General features: G+C 42.1%; 2 protein-coding genes across 3 annotated transcripts; one reads left to right on the top strand and one right to left on the bottom strand.

The window, feature by feature from the left end:
• Positions 1-382: 382 nt before the first annotated feature.
• LOC130379288 (GPI-linked NAD(P)(+)--arginine ADP-ribosyltransferase 1-like) lies at positions 383-10,716 on the bottom strand. Of its 2 annotated transcripts, XM_056586035.1 has the most exons (6): positions 10,670-10,716; positions 9,390-9,540; positions 5,775-5,990; positions 5,441-5,521; positions 4,523-5,205; positions 383-4,095 (listed from the first exon to the last, which is right to left on the bottom strand). In XM_056586035.1, the coding sequence occupies exons 2-6, from the start codon at positions 9,456-9,458 to the stop codon at positions 4,008-4,010; spliced, it is 1,137 nt and encodes a 378-aa protein (XP_056442010.1). In that variant the 5' UTR covers positions 9,459-9,540; positions 10,670-10,716; the 3' UTR covers positions 383-4,007. The 2 variants fall into 2 exon arrangements, with proteins under 2 accessions (XP_056442010.1, XP_056442009.1); XM_056586034.1 differs by lacking the exon at positions 10,670-10,716 and having other exon boundaries at positions 9,390-9,720.
• A 62-nt stretch (positions 10,717-10,778) lies between these two features.
• Positions 10,779-16,795, top strand: primpol (primase and polymerase (DNA-directed)). Its single transcript, XM_056586033.1, has 13 exons — positions 10,779-11,373; positions 11,505-11,599; positions 11,784-11,922; positions 12,129-12,276; positions 12,624-12,705; positions 12,981-13,141; positions 13,458-13,620; positions 13,962-14,062; positions 14,168-14,254; positions 14,727-14,835; positions 15,926-16,002; positions 16,179-16,225; positions 16,369-16,795. Exons 1-13 carry the CDS (start codon positions 11,200-11,202, stop codon positions 16,618-16,620), a joined length of 1,635 nt encoding a protein of 544 aa, XP_056442008.1. The 5' UTR covers positions 10,779-11,199; the 3' UTR covers positions 16,621-16,795.
• Positions 16,796-16,932: the final 137 nt, after the last annotated feature.

Below are 16,932 nucleotides of genomic sequence, written 5' to 3'. Positions count from 1 at the left end.
GACCCACTACGCCTTTCTCATCTCGCAGCATTTGTACCGACCGATCTTCTAGCAAAGAACATTCTTTCTTCTGATACTTTTGACTCTGAAACGTGCTATTGACTCCTATTTTCCCTGTTGCTCACCAAGCCGTTATACTACCTGCTACTTAATGACATTAACCTAGTCCCTACCCACCTTTAAATTACATGTCCCCTAGTCCCTACCCACCCCTATTCCCTACCTGTTCCTTAATGGCATGTCCCTTGGCTCTTACCTGCTCCTTAATGACATGTTCCCTAGTCCCTACCTGCTTCTTAATAACATGTCCCTTAGTCCCTATCTGCTCCTCAATAACATTTCCCCTAGTACCTGCTCCTTAATAACATGTCCCCTTCAGCAATAAATGTAAGGAAGGAGAATTCAAGAGAATAATTATTTATACACCTGCCCACTGCGCACAAACCTAATATAAACTTGTGTTGTCCAGCTGATTTGATTTAGTCTCAAAGTGGTTAGTTTTTGGAAAATCAAGATACATCGTTGCCATTAAGCATTGGCTTTGAGAACGTGTGAAACGCAGATTTTTTTTCTTTCCTGAATGGCTTTATTTGAATTCTTACTTTTTTTCATGCCAGTAATTTTACTTTAATTGAGTAAATTTCATCATAGTATCACAGTGCATTGATACGTGTTGGTGGTCCCACTGTTTAATATATTTTTTGTGTATTTTATTTATTTTTTCAAAACATGCACACTCCTTTGTATAACAGAATTCCTGGTTTTACTGCAGCAGCAGAATATCGGATTGCACAGATTCAGATTCTAATAAAAATAATCTGATTGACAAATTGCCATGGTTATTTAGTATCAAGCAATCAAACCAACAAATCACAATGTGTAAGCCCCTGTTAGTCTTAACATTCCCTGGTTCTGACTGATGAACGCACACATGAACACCTTTTGTCCTCTTGTCTTCTCTGTTGGCATTAGGAGTAGGGAGGTCCTGGGAGGACTGGTTTCATGACCTCCTCCCTCACTTAAAGCACTCCATCAGGTAGACTTGACAGTAGAAACAAGTAGATATGACCCTATAGGTAGACATGACCCTAACAACAAGTGGACATAACCATAAATTCAAGTAAACATGATCTTAGCGAAAAGTGGAAGTAGACATGACCCTAGCAACAACAATGTTGCTTTATTGCATATCGGAAATCACGCATGTTTACAGTCCCATTCAGGTCCATGATTTGTAATTATTTTATTGACTTTGGAAAAAATAGTTTGGCGTACCTTTTAACTTTTCTTTTTATGTGCTTTTACATTGTAATATATATAACTAATATATGAACATATTATATACTGTAAAAGTATATAACAATTAATGTTGATATATGTTTGCAAATATATAATTTTTTTTATATAGATGTTTCTCAATAACTAATAACTTCTCAATGTTTCTCAATAACTTTAAAGAAAAAAGCGCCTAATCCATTATTTTTGTGGACAGAAGGGACAAATGCAGACTGAAGGTTACATTTGGTGAGCTGGGAAAACCCAGAATAATAGGATGTAAAAGGGAATTCCATCCAGAGCATTAACTACTAATGGCTTGGGCAAGGGAATTCAATTGAGTTCAAGTCTCTTAGCTAACCTCCAATCCATAAATCTCTCATCAGCCCCAGAGTCGACTAGCGCTGAGCACGAGTGACAGGTCGAAGGAGATAAACAGAGGAAGTTGTACGGCACACCAGTGCCCTCCTCAGGGGTGAGCTCTAACTTTCAATAGACAGGCCAAACAGTAAATGCGAACAATAAGTAGATGATGACTCAGCCTTCAGTAAGCAATGAGGAGACAAGGGGCAAAAATAAATGTGAACGGCATCCGGCTGCCCTCCCTCTTGGAGACGATTGTCAATCCAAATGACTAGGGCGAATAAAGAATCCAGGTCCGGAGGAATCTCTAGAGGTGCCAAATGGTTCCAGCCGCTGCCACTGTCAACTCGAATTAGAATTCCAGGACCACTCGGCTGTGGCCTTGTAACCTTTGCACCTTCCGCCTGCAAAGAAAGCGCATGCCACTCAAAATGTAGCCCACACTAGACCAGGAACGCAATTCCCAGAGTCGCAGGAAAAATGTTCCGATCGGGAAAGATGAGGAACCGGGGCTGGCTTGGGAGCTGGAACAGGTACAGGAAGAACAGGAACAGAGTCATTGGCCAGAGCTGGTGCTGGAAGCAGAGACGGGACAATGATTGCCAGACTTGCCATTAACTGCTGAAGTTAGTCACTCATCCGACCGACCTGATATCAGATGGAAGACTGAAAGCCATAATTGCATCCTGCCAGCTCCCTTACTCCATGGCAGATTGAGGTGATTTGCTCCTCAGGGTGGAGAATCTGGTTCCCTTGGGTTTGCAATGGGGCCTGCATAGAATCTGAGTTTGCTGAATATAATGCTGTTGCCAGTTCTTACTGTAACGTCTGGATGACAAACAGGGAAAATAGGACCCAATACCACGAAGTCTGGCAAAAGCCCAGTTTTTATATTTTTTGGATAAAAAAAAAAAAAAAAGTTTGGATCAAATTTATCTGGATTTGGAAATCCCATGTTTTGCTATCCAGGATCACCTGATCCATTTTAATGTTATGCCAGTTTTTAAAGGAACATTGGATAGGATCGCTGTGATCCAAAAACCTAGTGTTAGGATAACCAACTGAATCCACCCTTCCGATGGGATCAGGGCAATCCTGTTTTTTTTTGGATCCAATAGATCCAAAACCGAGTTCAAAGTTTTGAAAAACCCAAAGGGCAAGTTTGATCTAGATCAAATGTTAAATTGGATTACATGATCTGATCTTAGTTTGGAATCGCTTTTGCCCTGAAAAATCAATTCCAAGAAAAACTGGGCGTTGTAGTGTCTGCCTATATGCCGGATTAGATTTATTTTAACAAAAACTGGGAAAGCTCTTCAAATCAGTCTGTAATTTGGTTATAATTTCCTTCCAGGATTTAAAATGTTATTTATTATAAATTGGTTTTTAGTTTGTCCATTTCAATGATTGTACCCCCTAGTGGTAAATATAACTGTTTTTTTATTACTATTATATCTAATTGTTTGTACAATAATTAGCCTTATTGCTGTAGTTTCCAATACTACAGAAGCTGTCCTTAATATGAATTTCATGTTAAATAAACAACATCAAACTAAATTGGTTGGTCATATGTGCATTTAATGTGTTTTTATATCCCCTTCTGACAGCTTCATCCACTCTCAGGCGTAACTCCGCCCCTCGCCGTTTCTGGTTTCCGGCCACACCTCTCTGCTACCTCTATCTGGGATTAAAGAATATGCTAAATACATTCAACACACAAACACTTTACCACATCTTTCTTTGGGTCTACATTTACTTGCAATAAACTTTTTCCAATGAATTTTATAAAGCAACATTATTGAGATTGATTCAATATTCGACTAGTCCGTCTTTGTGATCTGAAGTTTGTGGATGATTGAAACCTTATACAAAGGCTTTTTACCAACCACTTCTCCCACTTCCTCCTCATCTCTCTGAGCTCCTGAATTCTTTCCAGTGTAATCTCCACTCACACAGCCTTGACCAGGCGCCCAGCTAAACAAAGACTCAGGAACAGGGGGTCAAAGATCATTGGCAACATTGGAGCGCTCTCTCTCTTCACCCCTTCCACCGTCATATAACTTCTATCGCCTTACACTTTTAGGGTGTGTTTGCTCACAACCCAACATAATAGCATAATACATGACAAACATGATCAAATGTGTTCCAGGGAGGGGACGGTATCCAGCCTATAGAGAATAACATGTGGGGGGAGCGTGCGGAGGAGACATCAGAAAGCAGTCTGACTACAGGGAAGATCAACAGCGATGTTATGTCTCTGACCGGGAAGCATTGCAGAGGGTGATGAAAAATGCGCAACGCATCATCGGTTCCCCCCCCCCCCCCCCCCCCCCGGCTTCCTTTCCTCCATGGAAAAGTGTGTTTGAGGACTATTTTAACAGGCCGAAGAGAGCAACCGTTAGGTACACCGCCCATATGCAGCCAACGACTTTGGTGGAGGAATTTCCTTTCTGGAGCCTATCAGGAAAGAGGAGAGAAATCAAAATGTTTTAAAAACCATAGTATTAATTTAAACTCTAGAGAAAAAAGAAAATTAAGTGAGAAGACACCTATTGATATTGATATAGAATTTAAAGCTGTAATTTGATGTCATTTTTCAAAAATGCCATTGCCATTCGTCAGTGAAAATGTTCTGATTGACATCACTCTTGGCACATTTCTGACCAATCACTGTACCTCTGGGTTGGTTCGGGGAACCCGGCTTGCCCATCAATTAAATGTGAGCTATCATTAGAGCGAAGGGGGATTTTTTTGTTTATTTTCCTCTGTCTCACTACAATGCTTAATCATGACTAAAGCAGCTCAGTGATGGATTTAACTATAGAGACAAAAATCCTGTTGTGGATAAAAAGAGAGAGGAGACCAAACTGGGGGCGGGGCTCACCGAGCAGGTAAGTGACAGTTGTGTTTAGAGGAAAAACCGGAATGCTTCAGAGTGATGCTGGTGTAGCTGTTGTAGTCCTCGTCATCAACCTTGTGGATGTCCTCCACCGTAAACTCTTCAGCGGGCAACAGGAGCGTCTCGACGTCCTCGCATTCCATCTCCAGGTTGGCCGCGAGGCAGGTCGTGATGCTGAACAGAACCCCTCCCTCCAAATCAGGGTCCTCTATCAGCAGCGATCTATCCTTGGAGGCTGACGTGAATCCGCCCAACTTCACCTTTGCGCCCTTCTTCGCGGTGTATAACTGCCGAGATAGGCTGTACACGGTCCTGTTCGTGCCCTCCTTCCCTGACAGCAACGTCATTGCGTCCGTAAGCAGGAAGTGGAGGGAATAGAAGGGGAAGCTGTGATTGCCGCCCATGGTTGCCACAGCGTTGTTAAACTGGACCTTGAATGCTTCCTCTGCGTTTAAGTAGGCCCGCAGCGCCTGGCTGTGCTCCGGTAGGCCTCCGGGCACAACCGCATTACAACCCTTTTTGGTTTCCCAGGCCACTTTGAACTCTGGGCTGGCGGCCAGCTCAACCTTCAGCTGGTCAGGCAGTCCCTTCAGGGCATCGGCACGGCATCCATTATACCGGTCGTCCACTGAATCCACGGCCATATCCAGTTCTTTTGCACCGTTTAACTGTGATCAATTAACACTTTTAGTTTACATTACACAACTTGAGAAGAACATGAATTAATCAAATATTCTAGTGCTTTTTTTTTTTTGCCATGGTTAAATTTCAATATACAGTGAATGTCTATGCTTTCAAAAAGTTCCAAAGTTAATGATCCCAAATACAATAGGTGTTAACATTAAATGCATTTCTATTTATATTCAAATATAGGTGGTTCACAAGAGGAGTTAAAACACTTACTGTGCCATGAAGAGCTGCGACAACGACAAGAGCAAGGACCGATTCTCTGTTCCCCCACATCTTCCCAGGGGGTGTTCTGTGCTATAAGATACAGAAAAGAAAAACAGGAGAACAGGTCATCTCAATGTGAGAGATTGAGCGATCTGATAATGAAGCGTAGTTCTGGTCAAGGAAGATAGCGTGCTATCCAAATCTGGTACGCCCCTGTCTGACAGAATGTGGCTGCCCTCCAGGATATCCTATACCCTCCATTTTACCATGAACCCTTATATCACGACAACAACATGACATGACAGAACGAGGAAAGTAAATGAAGGCAAACTCGGGGACATACCCTACGGGCTGAAATCCTGTTGCGCGTCGCTGCAGGGGTAGGAAGCAATGAGGGGAGGGAAGCAAAAGCCCTCGATCCAAGTAGTGGACAGGATATTCTAAGAATGCACGTACAAGATGTTCCCTCTGGACCCGATTGTGGGAAGGCTCGCCAGAGCAGGAACTCCTTTTTTCTTCCTATGGAATTTTGCACTGCTCCCCAGTTTGCACTGGGGAGCTGCCAGGGTCGGTTCATATCATAGGGAGTGGATATCATACTCATAACTATAACAACTCTAGACTAATGTTATTTTTTCAAAAAATAGGGTTGTTGTTGCTTCACAGATCTCAGTCTAATGCTTCCCTAGAAACTATAAATACAAACAAACACATGCTTAAAAGGTCATCTCAAAATAGAACAGCTCTCTTTCCTGGTCTGTGGAATAGTAACAAGGACATTTTCAACATTACTTAATTTACAATATTACAATATTATAAATCGCTTTATGTGAGTCTAAGCAGCGATCCTGGCAAAAGCGTCAGTTTTTTTTATATGTTTGGAATGTGTGAAGTGGTTTATCTTTCTGCAAATCGCCCATGTTGCACAAAACAGTAGACAACCTAAAACTCAAAAAGGGCTGCAAACATTTTCATAAAAACAGTTGGCCCACTAAAGTTGGCTTGCAGGAAATACGGGCAGCAGCAGGAAAGGAAACCTCCTAAAGCTTTCTCCTGTGTTTTCCTGACACTCATTGTCTTTGCTTACCACATCATTCTGAACCTGTCAGTAAAACAAACTCAAAACAAGGTAAAAAACACAATAATATCCAATCTGAGCAAGGCTGAAGTTGTTTATTTGACAACTTGTTTGCTACGCCCTAGAGACCAAAGGATTTACGACTATCTAGGTCAGGGGTCTTCAATTAAAATTGAACAAGGTCCAGTTGCTAAAAATTCCTTCCAAGAAAGGTCCGAACCTTCCACGTCCTAATGGCCTTCATTTTTGTCAAATACAATCAACCTTATCAATATTACCTTATCATTTCAGATGTATTTTCAATTTCCAAATAGCTTACTTTTAACCATGAAAAACTAGTAAGACAAAGTAACGCATATTAACATTTCAAGTAAACAAAACAGGTCATTAGGCCTGCAATTCAAACGAACATAAAAAGTGCATAAGGCCTACATGTGAAGTAAGCAGAACAGGAACACTAGGCCTACACTTCAAATAAACACAAAGTGCATTAGGCCTACATCAGACCTCTTCTTTTTTTTTGGCAACATGTTGCCACCCACTCTGCTTTTTGTTGTTAGTGATCCCAATCCCGTGACCGCCGAACAAAACTACTTTTCGGGCCTCCGCTGCACAAGTGTCTCCACTTCCACCTTCTTGAAATTTCGCTTTTTTGCTTTTCTCAGTCCTTCTGCCATTGTTTCTGACAAGACATAATACTTGCATCTGAGTCTGTTTTATATGCAGATCGCATTCATAAGGTCGTTTGCATTGACTATTTATGGTTAAAAAGGGGCGTGTACAGGGCGGAACGTGAAGCTGATTCAGCTGCGCACACTTGTAGGAACTCTGTGATTTATAAAGCAAAGATTGCTTAGAGGTGTGCGTACGCAGGGTTTTATAAGTCTAATATATATTGGTGCACGCAAAACTTGGCTTTTGGGCGTACGTACACTTTTAGTAAGGATCCATGTAAATGTTTACTGTTGCTATGGCAACAAGAGACTGCTGACGTTAGCAGATGTTAGCTAGCTTAGCTAAATCATCTGAACAATAATAACCCATAATATCACAATTCGGCATATTTAAACAAAATCAAAATCTGTTGCATATTTTCTGCAGTATGCACAAGTTTGAAGCGTAGACAGGGATGACAAAAACATGCATAAACATAAGATCTCCTCCCAACCAATTACATTTTTATTAAAGATGCTTAATAAATATTTTTTATTGATTTGATTAGCACTTTACAGACCCATACAATGGATAGGGCGTATAGTACGGTCCTTCGCCGTTGCTTCTTGTTCTTTATCCATAAAAAGCTACAGTCAGTGTTCAATTACGCTGATTGAGCATTTCCTATTATAGGCTACTGTGTAAAATGCTTTTAAGAATTAATGTTCGTATCAAGAAAAGAAAGACCCACCGGTGGGGGGAGATCTTATGTTTTATTTATGTTTTTGTTATAACGCATGTTATAACGCATGTTGCAGAAAATGTACCACAGCGCCCCCTGGGTCACACTTTTCGGTGGGTCCCAGAATTGAGAGGCATCAGGCTGCAGACCTCCACTGTGAGGTCGCTTCCGGTGCAGGCTCCACTGTCAGTACACCTCCACTGTCAGGACGGAAGTGCAGACTTTTAAACGCCCATTTAAATTCAAATTGCATTTTAATTCGAGGGAGACCAGCGACAGCATGTGTCCCGAGTACCCTGAGTTGCTGAATTTGCTCATCCACAGAAAGTAAATGCATGGTTTCTTGTGTTCTTTGTCAATGTAGGTGCCGTAAAATAGTAACGTTGTAGAAGTCATTAATAAATTAAATTACCGAATGTTACATGTCGGTTTGGGTTGTCGTTTTGAAGCTAAGTTAGATAACGTCAAAGTTAACTTTCACCAATGGCGGTTAGTATCAACACTTCAAGTTCTCAGGGATTATTAACTTTTTAGTGCATAACGTAAAGTAGTTGTTCATGTTTGTATGTAACGTTATAAAACATTTTTTGTAAACTGTCCATGCATAGCTGGCCATCGTCTCAAAGTTGTTAATTTTGTCTTTCTGAACTCACAGACGTGATATGTGTTAATGTACTATAATTCAAACATGATGCATTTTATATCCTTTTTAGATTCATCATTCAATTGGAACCTGTGGTGGAAAGGCCCTCCAGCGAGGTGAGGTGCCACCAGGGTTTAGGCTGAAGAAAAGGAAGGTGGATGACATAACTGAGGTCAGATTTAAATTTTGTTTGAGTTCCATCTGAGTTTTTCTTTTGTTTCAGGTCAGAAACCAGCATTTCCATTTCCCTATTTTTTTTACCAATATTTTTGCCAATTGTACTGCAATTGTGGGGTCGCTTTAAATAATATGCCATTCACAAGTTAAGGTCAGACCTGCTGTCTGCAGTTTAAAAATAAAGTGTCTAGGTAATGCATGATTGGAAAATTAATATGGTGAGCTCTCTAATATGTATAAGTGGACACATTAGAGGAGGGCAATGATGTGATATTTTCTTTTTCTTCTTTTTGGAGCTTGTGTTTTGAATATTACAACTGATCATTTTGCTTATCTATATATTTTCAGGAAGAAGGCTGAGGTCTCAGTCAGACATGACAACGTTGCCTATGATTGTCCTGTCTCCCAATTAGGACTGGTCCACCTGTCTCCCAATTAGGACTGATGAAGGGGGGCGGAGTGGCCTTGTTGGTGGCCTATGTGGTGCGCCCTGTTCCAGCAGTCCAGCCCCTTCCTTGTTGGCACCTCCACCTGCTTGCCACGCTGCAGTTGTTTGATCTCTTTTTGTTATGGGGTTATCAAATTAACCTTGATCATTGTTAAACTAGAATCAGGCCTCCCCCTCATTGTCTGGTTACCCTAGGCCATGACAATGTAGACATACCAGTTGGTGCAGCAGCTGTGGTGCAAACATCTTTCTGTCTTTTCCATAGGACTCGGTTGAAGATCGCATTCTTTGGGATTGCAGACATGCAGCAGAGTGGGTTGAGGCCAACCAACAACTGTTCGCTGCCAAAGTGGACTTGCCTGATGTTCTGTCCATAGGGGAGGAGAACAAGGCTGAGGCTGCTCTGCAGTTCATTGTTTACATTTTACAGCACAAATGACATGTGGAAATTCTGTGAGGAAATAATGGACAAAAGACAGAATTTGGCCTATTGTGAATGTCACACAGATGACTGAGTTATGTTCAAGAGTAGAGGGCCACAGAACATTTCATCATGTTGTGTTTTTTTTGTTCTAATTGATCACTTAATTATTCACTTGGATTATACGACATGTGGAAATTCTGTGAGGAAATAATGGACAAAAGACAGAATTTGCCCTTTTGTGAATGTCACACAGATGACTGAGTTATGTTCAAGAGTAGAGGGCCACAGAACATTTCATCATGTTGTTTTTTTTGTTCTAATTGATCACTTAATTATTCACTAATTATACTGTAGATATCAAGAGTTAGGGTTGTATCTATTGGTACTTAGGTGTTCCAGAAGCACAAACTAAATTAGCACATAGAACCACCATACAAACGTTAAGTTTTAAGCTTGTGCACGTTTCCTCACGTGAACGACTTCATGCCTGTCTACATTTCAAAGTCGTGCATTTTTCAGAAAACGTGTAACATCGGAATCCGGGGTAACAGCCGTTGCCGCGTTGGACATGGCTAAAACCTGCTTTGCACATGCTTTCCACATGCTTTCCCGCATCAGAGTCTGACAGGTATCCAACAAGTGTCGCTCTTATTCCCGCTCGCTCTCCTTGCTTGACCGTGATCTAGCATCTATGATCGATAGCTCTTCCTTGGGTCCCTGGATTTGAACACTGAATTTCATGATGGACCAATAAGAATTGAATTGAATTTTGCATCTGAGTTTGGCTTGTTGAATTTTTTACGTAAATTGGATTTTGAATTTGTTAAATTTGTTAAATTCAGAGGCAAATAATTCTGACACGTTATTTCAATGCATAAATATTCAATGCTTAAAATTAAATGGCTTAAATCTTTTAAAAAATACAATGAGACTGGTTTACTTCCATATAAAAGTGTTTCTAGATCAGCGTCATTAAAAGTACAAAAACAATTGGACTTGGATTTCGATTACAAGTGGTTTTCACCATAAATTTAAACGTTGAAAGTATGTTTCAATTTATGTTTCAACTTACATTTTTATGAAATTCCTTCGAGCTTCGTCAAAACCTTTATGTAAATAAACTGCGGAAGTGAGATAGCTTGCCAGCGTTCCAGGAAATGACGTTTGAAATGACCCGCCAACTTCGATGAAAACAAATACACTTCGTAACGACAGTAGTACAAGAGCCCGTCAGCCCATTAGACATTCTCTGGTAGTACTACTACCATTGACGTGTTCAACTACTACCTGTACTACTACTTCTACAAGAAAAACAGATACAGAAAACACATCTGTTGAATCTACGTTCAGCTCCGCAAGCTTGCGTAAGATAATTACTAATTACTAATACCCATTGATGTAAATAAATAAGTGTACCCTGCTGTTATTGAAATACGTTAAGATGTATGTTTGGATATACCATTTACCCATGTATACGGAGGGTTAAAGCGTGAACTCAGATAATTTAATTTAGGCATTTCTATGAACGACAAGTTTGATCACAATAATAGTAGGCGTGTAATGCACCGTGAAGCGGTATAGTGTAGCGGTAAGTAAGGGAGGATGAGGAAGTGGGAAGAGCGAGTGAAGAAGGTGGAAGGGCTTGCCCAGGCGTTCCACAAGACTCCCCTGACCACACCGTACAAACCCCGGCTATGGCCATGCCAACCCTCCTCCGTCTGGAAGCTCTTCCCACGGCAAAACCTGGCAATGAGCTTCACACATACGTGCAAAGAGGTACTGAAAGCTTTTCATACGTGTATACGTGCTCTGACTGGGTGGGGAATCTTTATGTATGGTGTCAATGACATGAAGTGTTTGTTGACCATGAAGGCAGATTGACCTATTTTCTATTCTCTCTATTCAAGGATGTGCATATTTTTGCTCTCGAGAAAGAAAAAGCTGCCACGGGCCAGAGGATCTACCTGGTTACCAGTTACAGTGAGCTGTGGCACTACTACAGGTGTGTGTGTGTGTGTGTGTGTGTGTGTGTGTGTGTGTGTGTGTGTGTGTGTGTGTGTGTGTGTGTGTGTGTGTGTGTGTGTGTGTGTGTGTGTCACTGAGCTGTGGCACCACTACAGGTTTATGAGTGAGGGAGTGAGTTGAAGCGAGGCGTCAGTGACGAGGATATTTCCTAACGCCTCCAGGACCTTCCAGCACTCCCTGATGCACTGCTACGAGGTGATTCCAGAGGGCGCTGTTTGTAAGCTCTACTTCGACCTGGAGTTTCACCGGCAGTGCAATCAGGGGCTTGATGGGAAAGCTATGGTGGCCTTCCTGGTCCAGGTGAGGATGGTTCCCCAAGCACAACACTACGACCCATTCCTCCTCCAGTATCCAATCTAATGGTTAAAACATGACAGAATTGATTAGAAGTTGCCTTAGATAAAGGCGTCTGCTAAATGTCTAGGTAACGGCACAATATGTCTGCTTGTTCTTCATGGAAAAATGATGTACATAAATAAGATGTGTGTGTGTGTCCGTGGTATCAGTATGTGTGTGAACGGCTGATGGAGGTGTATGGGGTTGCGTGCTCAGCCCACGATGTTCTCAATCTGGACTCCAGCACGGAGGACAAGTTCAGCCGGCACCTGATCTTCTGTCTCTCGAGCGCCGCGTTTAAGGACAACATCCACATGGGTATGTTCCCATGGCAATGTTGTTTGTTCCCATAAACGACTGTGTAATAACTCACTATATGTTTATTATACTGACTGTTTAATGCTACACTATGTGAATATTATTATAATATTACACTATGTACATTATACTGTGTGTAATATTGCACTATATGTATGTTATACTGTGTTTGTAATATGACCCTATATATTATATTGTGTGTATGATATTACACTATATGAATATTAGTAAACTGTTTGTGTGGTACTACACTATATGTATATTATTATACTGTATGTTTAATATTTATTTTCTTCCTTGTGTGTGAGACGTTTTCATAGTTACTCTTTCTCACCTTCATATTTTAGGTAAATTCGTCCATGGCATCCTCACTCCAAAAACAAACACTTTGGCAAACCCTGACAGTGATGCAGAGAATGATGTCCCAGGGTTTGTCTTCATTTTATTTTTCATGTGATACCATCCAAAGCTAGGTGTTGGAATCCCATACTTAAGGCACTGGGATCAGACCCCAATGTCTCCAACATCACCTGTATTGATCCTTGATCCCATAGCCACTCCACAATGGCCCATATCTTCATTCCCTTTAGGTGGCACTGGGTTGACATGTTTGCTGGACGACCATATAACAATAATCAATAATCGTCTGTGTTTTCAAGCCACACCGGTAGAACTCTGATGACATTACTCTGTCGGTTGAGCAGATGGCCTGGTCCCTCTGAGGAAAGCTCTGTTGAGGACGGTCCGACCCCCCATGGCCCCATGGCTAAGAGACGGCGGTCCGGCCAGACCCCGGACCCCAGAGACCTTAGCTGCCTGAAGGTGAAGGGCAAACAGGGCCAGGAAGGCCTCTTCGTTGATCTTGGTAAGTCAACCATGACCAGTCGATATGACCTGCAGTAGTTAAATACAGCTTTTTCCACTCAATAACTGAAACTTGTATGTTTTAGATTGTAATGAATAATGAATATAAATTGACATACTTAAATAAATGCTAACTTGACCTTATTCAATTATAAATAAATTAACAAAACTCTTAAGTTTTGATTAGTTGACATAACTCCCAGCATCCGCAGTCTACAAGCATGCCCCCCCCCCCCCGCCCACCATTAACCCCCTTACCCTAACTACTTGTAACGTTAACAGTAATAAAGAGGCATGGTCTTCATCCATTGAACCAGGTGTCTACACAAAGAACCGGAACTTCCGTCTTTACAAGTCATCCAAGGTGGGAAAGAACGTGGCTCTGACCGTGGCTGAGGACAACCTGTTCTCCCCCCGGCCTGTGAAGAACCTGTCCCCAGAGCAGAATCTCTTCCTGGCATCGCTGGTCTGCAATGTTAGGTACACCCAGAGACACAGGCTTGTGGTTTGAACTACCATACTACTATGACTACTACTGCTACTACTACTACTATTACTACCACTAGTATTCACACTCCTACTGCAACTACATCTAGATTCTCATTAGGCTTTAATGCAAAGCGACTTCAAAGTTAAAGCGCTGCCTGACCTCCTCTCAAGAAAGCAGCTGAACCGAGTGTGTATAGCCATAGGAATCTGAAAAAACAACTGGTTAGTATTTGATGTTTTTAGTGCTAGTATGGAACACAGTTGACCTTGATACTACTAGTATTACAAAAATTCCTGTCACTGTCTCGGTTTGTTGCTGTGTTTGCACTCAGTTACACCGGCCAGAGAATCCTGACGTGGGACGCGCCCGATGGAGCCACGACGAGATCCAACACACAGCAAGCTGAGCAGCCACCGGGAAACACACTTCCTGGTAACTTCAAAATAAGAGCGGAGATATCGTCGATTTACGCCTATGTTTAAGCCTTTCTTGGATTAAGATTTGAAAGCTGTACCTGACGCAGGTCCTGGTTTACAGGCACATTGGGTGGTTCTGCGTATTCCCCTTACAAAGAAGTGGATGACTTTGTGCTGACTGTGATCAAGAAGGACGGCGTTCAGGGATGTATGTGTTCGTTTATACCATCCACTTGGTTGTGATTTAAAGCAAGCAGCGTTACTTTGACAACAGCCTACTCTTCAAATAGGTGACATTAGGGAGAACGGAACAAATGTCTGGGTTGGTTGAGATCGTAGGTGAATTGTTTCTTTTTATTTTAGTTTGAGTTTGATGGTGACAGCGAGGTTCCATCTTAATTGTGTCAGACATGTTATTGAACCTATTCAATAATCTGTTATTTCTCATTAACTAGTTTTATCAACCGCAAACCACTGGAACCCGGAGAAGGTAGTTGTTAGGCATTTGGCTACCTACAGGTAGACTGCTGATATAGGGGTTAAATCCCACAACCTTCTTGTCTGGGAGTCACCCAGAGAATCATGAGAGCAACCCGACACAATCACTGTGGGACGAGTCTGTTAATATTTTATTTCTTTAATCAACGATGGGGAACCGTTTGTCGTTGTTTCCTGAACAGTTATCAGGCGCTGGAACTACTTTGTTGGGGAGCAGCTGCTGGTCTACAGCATTCTGAACTATCGCTGGTGTGAGAACGTGGGCCGCTTCCACAAGAGTAATAACATCATGTAAGCATCCCCCGGTAACCGTAGAAACACTGGTGTTACCAGACAGATGACTTTTCTGGTGTTTTCTCCTCTCCTTTGATGCATTGGTTTACTTTAGTTCATGGATTAAGGAGGGTTTTGGGACAACGTTTTTATTTGGATTTAGGCGGTTCAGATTGTTTAGTTTAGGTATTAGCCTAGAGTTGGGGTTTTCAAGTTATTTTCTTCCAAATTGATTGCGGAGGCAATGCTTCATTCAACCCTTTATTCCTGGGCTCAAACAAGATACCCAAAACAACCACCAGAGTCCTTCCCTGGTTACACAACTTCCCTCATTATTCTTCCATTACTCCTTCCGTGATTCTTATTCCATGATTCCATGGTTAATATCCTCAATTCATCGCAAAACACATTATATTAGAGCACAGCACGTCACAGGTTACCTCGAGTCGTTACCTGTTATCATACAAAAGGGTGTAACCCACTAATACCTATTGGGTTACCGTTATTCAAATCAAACCTACAACCGCTCTAGGCTAACGGTTTTAGCGAAGTGTGATACCAGGGCAAGAATTGCCCCTGACCTGTTGCCTGAGGGGGAATAATTAAATCAACCTAAAGCGGGGGACAGAGATAGGGATCTGTTGTAGGGCTGAGAGAAAAAATAAGGGTCCGTTTATGGCAATACCAACCACTCAGGTCATCCGTTGATCACTTGAAAAGGGGTTAGAGACAAACGTCTGGCAGGGAGGAGGCTGAGAAAAGGAGGAAGGTGAATACCAACAAATACTTTGTTAGACTAAAGTGACGTGGAGGGATGAGGGGGGATTTAATCAACTAAAGGTGGGGGTCAGAGAAAGGGATCCGGCAGGGAGGGGCGTGAGAGCAGGGAAAAGGCGTCTTCAACTAACAGTGGGGGTCAGAGAGGGAAAAAACAGCATGAGGCGAAACAATATCTAACTGTCTAACAATAATACAATCCTCAACAATGGATCTGGATGGAGGCAATGGTTCATGGGAATAGAAGCGGCATCAGAGACCTCTGTCTAGAGTACGTTCTCCTGTTTAATGACGCCCCGTTTACCCCCTCCGACCCCTGGTGGCTTTTCAGGATTCTGGTGGACCTGAAGGAGGAGATCTGGTACCAGAAGTGTCACGACCCGGCGTGCAGGGCGTTCAGATCTTCAAGTAAAGCACCACCTTCTCATTCGTTCATGTATGCCTGTTGGATGAGAACAAGTCAGTCCATCTTTATGATGGTCCATCATGTATGCTCATTTTCCTTCTGGAATGAATCTTAATTTTATGCAACTGCATGAAAGAGGTTAGCGAAAATATATAATGAAGCATTTGTCCTGTTGCAGGTTATCCTCTACCTAAAGAGATATGTGTCAGCTACCTCATGAAAAAGGTGAGGTTCTCTTAGCAGCGACGCCATTTTGTTTGAGCATTTTAGCTAGAGAAATGAATAGGTCGTATTTTTGCCAAATTCACTATTGTGCACCAATTTACCAATCAAATATATGAGCCCTGAACCTTGCCCCCCCCCCCCAGGATGAGGAGGAGGAGGAGCGGTACTTCATGGATGCTGCTGGTAACATAGGGTTGAGGGAAGCTCCAGGGACGGCCCCGCACAGCGCAGCTCCTCAGCCCGATACGGTGCTTGACGACTGGGCAGAGGGCGCCAACGACCAGGCTTACGTGGAGGCCTTGGAAGACTTTGAGAAAAGCATTGAGTTCCCGGAGGCGGCCTCTGAAACCGACCAGGTTCTGCTTGAGTTCATGACCAATTTTGAATCTGGTTGAATGGAAAACGTTTTCTCGCCATTGATAAATGGATTGCAATAATAAACTTTTAATTAGTCCGCTGCTTATGCACTGCTTATACAGTATAATTATATAAATAAATGTTATGTTCTAACTGTTCTGACCAAATGGTTGATGTAGCATTTCAATAAATGCCTGTAGCGTAATGTACAAATGTGACCTTGTCTAAATCATGTGAGGATTTTGTAAAGTGGTCAGAGTTAAAGATGCTGTCAGATACACATCAAACACAACACAGACTTTTTGCTTGTCAATCAATGCATGCTTCAACACGCATTGATGCGTTTTGAA

The sequence above is a fragment of the Gadus chalcogrammus genome, chromosome 3, assembly GCF_026213295.1.
Source record: "Gadus chalcogrammus isolate NIFS_2021 chromosome 3, NIFS_Gcha_1.0, whole genome shotgun sequence".
NCBI lineage: Eukaryota > Metazoa > Chordata > Actinopteri > Gadiformes > Gadidae > Gadus > Gadus chalcogrammus.
The sequence above is the reverse complement of the archived record's forward strand: the minus strand, read 5'-3'. Positions and strand labels throughout refer to the sequence as shown.

What these genes read in the sequence shown, in the direction of transcription:
- LOC130379288 (XM_056586034.1), bottom strand. Translation starts at nt 9,587, where the DNA reads ATGAACTGCAGAGCAGCCTCAGCCTTGTTCTCCTCCCCTATGGACAGA. An exon ending in CACAGCTGCTGCACCAACTG is followed by an intron (nt 5,991 to 9,389) that starts GTATGTCTACAT and finishes CGACCCTGGCAG; the next exon opens with CTCCCCAGTGCAAACTGGGG. An exon ending in AACTGTCACTTACCTGCTCG is followed by an intron (nt 4,096 to 4,522) that starts GTGAGCCCCGCC and finishes CTTTCCTGATAG; the next exon opens with GCTCCAGAAAGGAAATTCCT.
- primpol (XM_056586033.1), top strand. Translation starts at nt 11,200, where the DNA reads ATGAGGAAGTGGGAAGAGCGAGTGAAGAAGGTGGAAGGGCTTGCCCAG. An exon ending in TCACACATACGTGCAAAGAG is followed by an intron (nt 11,374 to 11,504) that starts GTACTGAAAGCT and finishes TCTCTATTCAAG; the next exon opens with GATGTGCATATTTTTGCTCT. An exon ending in CACAAGAGTAATAACATCAT is followed by an intron (nt 14,836 to 15,925) that starts GTAAGCATCCCC and finishes GTGGCTTTTCAG; the next exon opens with GATTCTGGTGGACCTGAAGG.